This window comes from Hesperophylax consimilis, chromosome 27 (assembly GCF_061612785.1).
Source record: "Hesperophylax consimilis isolate HC1 chromosome 27, BYU_Hcon_1.0, whole genome shotgun sequence".
NCBI lineage: Eukaryota > Metazoa > Arthropoda > Insecta > Trichoptera > Limnephilidae > Hesperophylax > Hesperophylax consimilis.
The window spans coordinates 25057660-25067129 of record NC_142862.1 but is presented as its reverse complement, the minus strand read 5'-3'; the positions used below and the strand labels follow the sequence as shown (position 1 = coordinate 25067129).

The 9470-nt window shown below is 32.2% G+C and overlaps 1 protein-coding gene across 1 annotated transcript in view; it reads right to left on the bottom strand.

Annotated features, from left to right (window-relative positions):
• Positions 1 to 614: 614 nt before the first annotated feature.
• Positions 615 to 9470, bottom strand: part of LOC149410825 (ras-related protein Rab-31-like) — a 29170-nt gene continuing 20314 nt past the window's right edge. The window contains exon 6 of the mRNA XM_089648221.1: positions 615 to 8748. Within this exon, the coding sequence (XP_089504347.1) occupies positions 8639 to 8748 (110 nt within the window). The 3' untranslated portion in view covers positions 615 to 8638. The remainder of the gene's footprint in view (positions 8749 to 9470) is intronic.

The window sequence follows — 9470 nt, the reverse complement described above, 5'->3', positions numbered from 1 at the left end:
GGAAGCTCTCTTCGATACTCAAAAGATGCAGTGTTAACATTTTGGTTTCACGACATCTATGCGCATGAACTCTCACTAACAATTGTTCTACTGCGTATAAATTATTATGAAATTCTGCCTTCGGTAATTTTCATAGTTCTAGTTTCTTCTGCTAAAATCGCTGCGTTCTAAAAGAATAAACTAAAATACGAGTTTCACGTATTTAGAGTCGACGTAGGTATGTTCGTTTATGTTTTTGAGATGTTATTGGCCGAATGCAAAATACTGCTCTCTCATTGGTCAGAAATGTTTTAACATTTTATCAAAGGAGAACTCGGCTACTAGAATATTATTGTATGTAGCCAGTAGCATATTCTCGGAGAGGTACCTGTTTAGGGGATAATGAGGTATCACGATCACCAATAATATCCTAATGCTTTCTTTACAAGAAATTATTCTAATAACTGAAATATGTGTGAATTTGGCGTGATGGAGTATTTTACTTTTTAATTAAATATCTCAACGGGTGTTACCTAAATTTCTATCTTATAAAAAGGATAAGGTAAAAAAAATAAAAGAAAAAACAATCTATAAAATATATATTTTTTAATTCGTATAATAAATATTTACACAGTTTTAGTTAAGTATACCAACATAATAATTGGGGCCATTAATATGGAATATGTAGGATACGCCTAAATTGTTTTTCAAATATTGATTCACAAGTATATTTCAATCTGCTGAAAATTGATACCTATGTATTGAAATGAATATGTTTTACCTAATGTCACCTCTATAGTATAATCTACCTTTTCAATATTCTTGGCACCAAGATAAAGTCTGCATTTCCACAGCACCTCTGCTATTGAATGCTTGCTTACCACTAAAGGGCTAACTTTGGAACTGCATTCAGAAGCTAACATATCATATATTATTATGTAAACATAGAAATAATGAACACAGCAAAATCAATTATAATATATTTTAACAAAAGTGTCTTTTTACAAAATCTTTAAACATTATTAAATTAATAATTATCATAGGATAAATCTTATTTATTCTATGTTAATTATCATAAAATTTCTAAAACAAAAATTATTTATAGACATAGTGTAGTCCTTTGATAACTACGGAAACAGTTAATTCTTTAAAACAGTTTTATAAGTATTATACAAATAATATAAAACAAATGGCACATTTTTAATATCGTTATAAGTAAATGAATAATATTGAATATTTAAGAATTTATTGACATGGCAAAAGATATGTCAAAACTCTCAATTATATGCATTAGTTTTTTTTTTCATGAACAAAGTTTTACACATTGAAAATTGTGTCTGAAAATTAAATAAAATTTTGCATGGGAAAAAAACACATATTTTATTTAATTTTAATAAAACATATATTTTTGTGCAAATATGTATGTAGTAGATCAGTGGTTTCAAATTAGTGGTACGCCACTAGGGGTATGTGGCGTTGCTTGAGGGGGTTTGCACATGCACTGTACAAAACTCAAAACTAATTGAGAACCTCTGTAGTAGGTTATGGAATGCAAATTTGCTTTTAGCCAATCTTGCCACTTTTGCAGTATGCATAGATAAAATAATGTAATGGAATGTCATGAAAGTTTGCTAAATACCATCATACTTATAATAACTGATTAAAAATATATTTTGTACCTTTATATTTAGTACCTGTCTAGTATCTTGAAAAATCGAACCTTATTTTAAAACTGACATGTTTAATTTTTATAGAGTACCTCCTTCTAAACAAAAGCAAAGCAATTGTTTTGACTGATGAATAATTGAAGGGAAAATGTGATTTATGTAGTTAAAAATATGGAAACCAAATGTGTTATGCGTTCATCAACAAAATTTTATCTTTTATTAATATTAATACTACCGAAAACAATATAAAGAAAAGAGAGACGAGTCGGCATGCATTAGAAAATGATGTATATATGTACATAGTAATTTTACGAGGATATTGCAATTGATTCAAGAAATAATGTGATGTGAAGAAATTTGTAGCAATACGCTACTGACCATAGGAATGCATGCAACAAGTCCAACCTGAACCGGATCCTGCCGCCGCCACTGGTCGGCACAGACTGTGCGAGAAGGTACCATGCAGCGTCACTCGGCCGGCTGGGACGGTGCTAGAATTTTCGATAAATGAAGCGCTCCTTTATAAAAGTTGGACGAGTGCGACACAAAATCAATGTAGAAATATATTATATATTTCTACAGCGCCTTTGAGGTGATTTTTTACAAAAACGGCGCTATACAAATCATCCAAATATTATTATTAAAAGCAGTTCTAAATATGGAGTTCAACGTGCAGATCCATACAGCTTTATCAGCGTTTCGTTTGACCGCGACAATTTAATTATCGGCTGGCTTCTCTCCGTCGACAAAATAAACCTCTCTACAAAGTTACATCTTTTATTTTTAACCCTAGATTCATAACCATTCGTCCCACAGACCGCGCAAAACGTAAATTTGTTTCTAGTGTCTCGAGTGAAAGAGATAGAATGATGACCTCTCAAGTACCTTCCTAGATCGCTTGTTCATTAGTAACGCGGGTGTGCTTGCCTCGCAGTGAAGTCTTGTAGACAAGTTATAGACCTTTGAACGTCTGAGAGACGAATGTTTATGAATAGTGTAACTTTTGAAGAGACTGCAAGTTATTTTGAAAACTTTGTTTTTGATGAGTTCTGGTTATACAGAGTAAAAGTAAGTATATGATATTATTCTATATGAGTCATCATTTATAGTTACATCTTATTTTATCGTTCAAATCTTTTTATTTTATTTTAGAATGGGTGATCGGCAAATTGATGACTATTTGAATCGTTTATCTGATTCTGATGATGATGATTTTACCATTCAGCAAAAGGATGTAGAAATCAGTGATGTCGAAGATTATGTGGAATTAGATGAAATGGTCCTGACAGATTCCGACAGTGATAACAACATGGTTACGTAAAAGACACGAAATGCCAACTTTGAAGAGATGCCTAAAAAGGAAAATTGCCGAAGTTTTAGATGAAATGCCTACCATTGCCACACCTGGTCCAAGTGGTACTAAAAAAAGGTCTGTGGTTATTGTGATTATAAAAAACGGCATATGACAAGGTTCCAATGCAAGCAATGCAAAATGTATATGTACATGGACCATCGCGGCCTCATGTGTGTGGAATGTAGCGATAAAATTTAATTTTAACTCGTTTATTATTTTTTTTGTTACCTAATTAAACATATTAAAGAGTGCCATACTTAATTTATTTATTTTATTTACAAGTACCCCAAAACTCGTCACTTAAATTTAGTCGTCTGTGAGACAAATGTTTATGAATAATGTTCCTCTTAGATAAGGTTATGAATCTAGGGTTAAACAACACCTGACCTTCATAACATGTTTAACAAATTTCACCTGAAGCAAGGTAAAATAGACCCCTTCGAGCAGACAGATGCATCCACAACAAACTTCTATTAGTTAACCTCTTCAGTACCATTATATATCACACAAATTCAGTGGTCACATTATTGCAGCATTTTAGATACTTCAGTAATGTGAAGGTTTATGAACCATATTCGATGTTAAAAGTATTAAAAAAAGGATAAAAATGGAAATCACACACTTAAAACGCTGATAAATTTATTTTTTATCACTAAGCAAAGATGAAATAAGTAATTTTAATATTACAATATAAAAATAAAAAGTAATCCTGCAACAAGATTTCTTACTTGATAAAATTAAATATACATAAAAGACATAAAATAATGTTTTTAAATAAGGCCATTTATTATATCATAATACTAAGTACTATATTTGAATCATAATTTATAGTAGAGTGATACCAGTTACTAACTTGGTTTAGCAGATAATTGCTCTTTATTTCTCTAAGAAATGGACAAAAGTAGATTTATTTCAACTGTTATATTTATTTGAATTTCAGTAATGAATGATTGCAAATCTTTGAAGCGGAAATCAACCCACTTCCCGACATCTGATTGAGCTGAAACTCGGTAGATATACTCTTTGTCAATGACAGTGTATTCTATCCTGAAATCTGATGATATTACAGCAGTTAATATACTAAATAAATGTCGGTTCTACCCAATCGGCATTTGGCGAGGTTGGCAGAGTTGTTGACTCCAATTCCTGGGAAAGAAGGTGTAAAAAAGCCTTTGTTTTTTATGGGTTGATTTTTTAAATCTTGCGTTAGATCACATTGTTGTCATGTTTGGTGTTTTGTTCTTAAATAGTACAATAAAATATAAACCCCGATAGTTAGTATAATATATTAAAGTACAGCAAGTATGGCAGTTAGAAATGGAAGACTCTCTTAAAACATGCACATTCGCTTTTTATAGCCTTCTTTCGTATCGAACATTCGTCAGAGACATACGTCCACGATTATTCTTAGTCTCCAACCTACGTTCATTACATTAGTTGTGTGCTCTAATACAATACAGATGCCAGTGACGCCATGCCACGAAAATGAAAAACAATAGATGTGATTTGAAAAATTCTGTAGATTGGTGACAAAAATATGTAAATATGTCCATTTATGTCCAATTACATATATCCAATTTTGTCCTAAATCTTTTATCTAAATTTTGTTAATAAACAATTAGGTAATGTTAATTAAGTGTTAATCTTAAGTGACCTACCAGGTAAGTATGCTACTGTATATTATCTCCATATATAGATAGTAAACACAGATCACTGTAAAAATGTATTATATATTTATACAGTGACCTTGAGGTGATTTGCACAAAAACGTCGCTATACAAATCATCCAAATAATATTATTATTATAGGTGGTAAACTGTGTTTTTCTTCATCCTAATCCTAGAGAAATTCCAAAGATAACGAATTCCCTGCAATATTTCGCATTCTGGCAGGGTAGAGAATTTCCGAGGAAATATATAGAGTTTCAAAAATTTCGTCAGTACATTTTACGTGGTTTTTAAGTGAAATCGATAGGTTTTTAAAAATTTCGGTTGATTTTCACAAATTCACAAACTTCGGTAGTTTTTCTATAAATATCAGTAGATGTTTGGTGAAATTGGTAGATCTACCGAAATTTCTGTAGGAATGGCGTCACTGGCGCATACATACACATTACCTCATAGAAAGCAATCAAACCGTTATGTTCATAGATAATAGAAACAAAGAAATATATAAATAAGAGTTCCGACCGTGCGCCGAGCTACAACCAAAGTGCAAGGACTATTAAAGCGGACACATTTGGAGTGTAGGTAGAAACAAAGGCGGGGTGCCACTGTGTTTAGATTTGCAGTAGTATGAGTGGTTTCACACTAATGATGGTTCATGGTCCATCTCCCTTGTTTCTATTATCTAAGATTATATATTGGTCCAGTGGTTTAAATTGTATACATGTTTTTATTCTACATATGCCTAAATTACTTTGAACACAAATTTATAATATCAAATAACATAATATTACATAATGTTATCATTAAGTTTGCAGTGATAATAATTGTTTCAAGACAACTTCAACATATCATCCTTAGTCAAACTGAGTAAACAACAGACGAGTGACAACTTCAATATCAATGGTCTAGTGCAGTGGTCGGCAAAGTGCGGCTCCGGAGCCGCATGCGGCTCTTTGGCTCCTTAGGTGCGGCTCTGGCACAAATGCTAAGGTCGCTCTGCTGTTTTTAAACTCCTGAAATATTTCGTCTATTTACAAACACCATTTCAAAACAACAATTTTAAATATGAGGGAAGCATTTCTCAGCAGGTTTTAGGAGTTTAAAAACAGCAGAGCGACCTTAGCATTCGTCAAATATCCTCTTATTGACATTGGTAACTTTGAAATACAATTGCAGGATTTAAAAAACAAGGAAATATGGAGCTCTAAATTTCAACGTTTTTGTATTGATTTGTAAATATTGGAGAAGAACAAATGTGATCTTAGTTCACAACACAAGTGGTCTGTTTTGAAAGACCTGGAGAAGAAGACAGAGATTTCAAGATTTAAAAAATCAAGATTTCAACGTCTGGAATGGTATTCCTGACTTTTACGATCAGCTGAAAAAACTCGCGTTTGCTGTTCGTTCCCTTTTTGATTCTACATATTCATGCGAACAATCTTTTTCAAGCATGAACTTTATCAAGAGTAAACTGAAAGTCGTTTTATTAATGAGAACCTAGAATCATGCTTAAAATTAAAAACAACAAGATACAAACCTGACTTACTGAAACTTTCCAAGAAGGTGTAAGGACATTGTTCGCATTAAGTGTTTGTCAGTCATTGTCATGATTTAAATTTATGGATACCTTACTTTCATATTATTGTCTATCAACGAATAAATCTTTATTAAGTATGAAATCAAGTTTTATTCAGTTTATCCGTTATTTAATGAAGGTCTTAAATTATAATAAAGGTTAACAAAATTAAAAAAAAAAAAAACAGATATGGCTCTCCGAATTATTTGGAATCATATAATGTACATATTTGGCTCTTTGGCCAATAAGTTTGCCGACCACTGGTCTAGTGGAAAGACGATGGCTCTCTGGAGGACAAGCAATCATTCTAATATGACCCTTATTAGAATAATTTGCGATGGAATTTTGACATTAATGCTTCGAAAAATATATGAAAAACAAAACCAGAATCGTTTGGACTAATAAAAAGTTAGGTACCACTAATATTTTTCTGTTTTATGTTCCGGCCTTCAACAGGTTAAAGAACACTTTTTGTGTGTAAACTTTTAGGCAAATTTGAGTTATATAGTTTATAACACTCATCTTTGTATGTACTTTGTATTGTACAGACACTGAAAATCCTAACCCACATCACTACATTTATTATATCAATTTTTTTTTCTTCAATTAAATTTTGAAACCTTTTTAATTCATGGTGAAATTCCAATAAAAACCAAAATAACTCAAGACGAAAAACTGCGCAATATTTTTCATACAAAACTTAAATTTGGATTTGAAGTCAAAATACTTAAATCAAACTGAAAAGTTTATATTTTTTTAATCAAAAGGAAAAGCAGATATCTACATAGTAAAGATATGTGTTTTATTTATTAGTGTTTAAAATTATAAAGTCAATTTTTCTTGATTTTAGAGGTAACTTTGGCAAATTATTGTGAGTTAATGCCCTACCTTCTTTGTAAATGCAATGAAATGTAAAATAATAAATAAAAAAATCAATAAAAAAGAATTTTGATGGGCTTAAATAACTTACAAATTGTTGAACAAAAATTTAATTTTTTTACTTAAAAAAAGCTTTTCAACAATGTTTCAATTAAATATGATTTAAGAGTTTCACGGCCAAAAGTATTTTTGTGATTTGTTTTTGGGGTGTTATGCCGTGTTGCGCTAACTCCTTCTTTATGCAGATTTGTTATGAGTTATTAAGACATCTGCCCTGATAATGGACACTGCAATGCTGTCCGAAATGTTGGCTAAAGAAGGAGTTAGCGCAACACGGCATAACACCCCAAAAACAAATAACAAAAATGTTTTAATGTTTAATTTTATATTTGCGTAGCAGATTGGGTATTACATATTATTAATTATTTCTTAATACCATCTCTATGTTGTATAAAATAAAGTCGCTGTTCGTGTCTGTATGTTTGTGCCCTTAATTCTTCTAAACTACGCAACGGATTTTGATAGGGTTTTCACTATTAGTTAGAGAATTTCTTCCGGAAGGTTTGTATATATAATACATGCATATTATATTTATAGAAAGTAGAGAAAAATCGATGTTTTATAATCAAGTCGTAAAAAAAATATTGTCGGAAGCTTACATTGCTAACGCTGGCTAAACCTTATGAGATACATCAAAATAATGTACTACGGAATTGTATACCTTAAAAAGGCCTAAAGAAAAGTTTGCAATAGTACATGTCTATCTCCTAAGGATAACCCCCAGCAACGTCAGGTACACGTGAGCTGGTATTTTATAATTTAAAACACAAATAAATACAGTAGTACATATCCATACTAGATATTTGCTATACCATTTGATTAAAAAAATTATAATTCAGTTCTTAAATCCAAATTTAAGAATTGTATGAAAAGGCTGCACAGTCGTTCCTCTTAAGACACGATAAAATGACTCAAAAATTCAAATGTATTTTTCTCAAAACTAACTATGTATGTACACAAATATCTATTTTGGACATACAAGTAGTAGTGTGCTTTAGATATACCATCGATATATAATTACTGGTCACACTAAGCAGATTGCGACATGTTCAATATATCGCCACTGGTCACACTGACGTACTGTGACAACTTCAATTTACATATCAACACTGGTCACACTGAGTAGATCGACAACTTCTGTATGTCGTTACTAGTTACACTGAGATACTATAACCATTTCAATATAAGATCACTAAGGACAATGGCAACTTCAATATAATATCATTACTGGTCATATTGATTGACTGTGAAAACCTCCAAAAACCTTTTTCAATATATTGTTACAACAGTGTGACAACTTCAATATACCATCACTGGTCACAAAAATATATATTTTTACATGCTCCACACAGGCCTATGTCATCATGGGGAATGCTGTGTGGAGAGAAACCCTGTGACAACTTAAACATATTCACTAGTTAAATAGAGTAAGAGTTATTGTTATTAATTTTGAATACTAGCAACACATGTATCCTCTGGCACTGTCGCCGTGCGCAATACTCTCAATGCTCCACGGCGCCGTCTCAGTTCTGCCGATGTCGGTTGCATGAAGGGTAGTGCAATCGGCTGCAATCGTAAAGTTTTATCACAATAAGTCAATTCTGTTTTTATGTGGTCATTTTTTGCATAATGGTAATATCGGTTCTCATCAAATACCAAAATTTTTCACTCTCGACCCCCGTGCAAGCACCACCCAATAAAATTAACCTAAATTTACTCCACGATTATTCACTTAAAGGGCTTTTTTTTAAATGTGAATACCGCACAAGAGTCTCAACTGCTCCTAACTGTTTGGAGCCGGTGAGACTTTGGCATCCCCAATTGGGGTATGTTTTGAGGCTGAAGGTAGTGGGGAGGGGAAGGAGATGGAAAGAGGAAGGTGGGGGAGTACTAAGTATGTAGCTATTCAGATCTGGTCACCAAACATGGCTAAAGCCATTTCAAGCAACGTTTCAATTCTGAATGGTGGTCTTACACCAGGACGATACTGAGAATAACTTCCACTCTGGAACGTGCACTATTTATTATATTAAATGAATAAATTGTGAAATAACACAAATCAATCAAATAAAATTTACGCACGCTGGGATTTGAACCCGCAACCTTTGGCTTGCTAGCTGACCACGGAGTCTGTTCTAATAATCATTTTTTTCTGATTTAAATTTCTACAGTACGATTGTGTTGATATTAGCTTCTCTCCAAAATTTATAAATGTGGAAAAAGTGTATGTTTTTTTCAATTTTTTTGTGAAAACACGTATAGTGTTTTTATGGACCAACGCACAACAG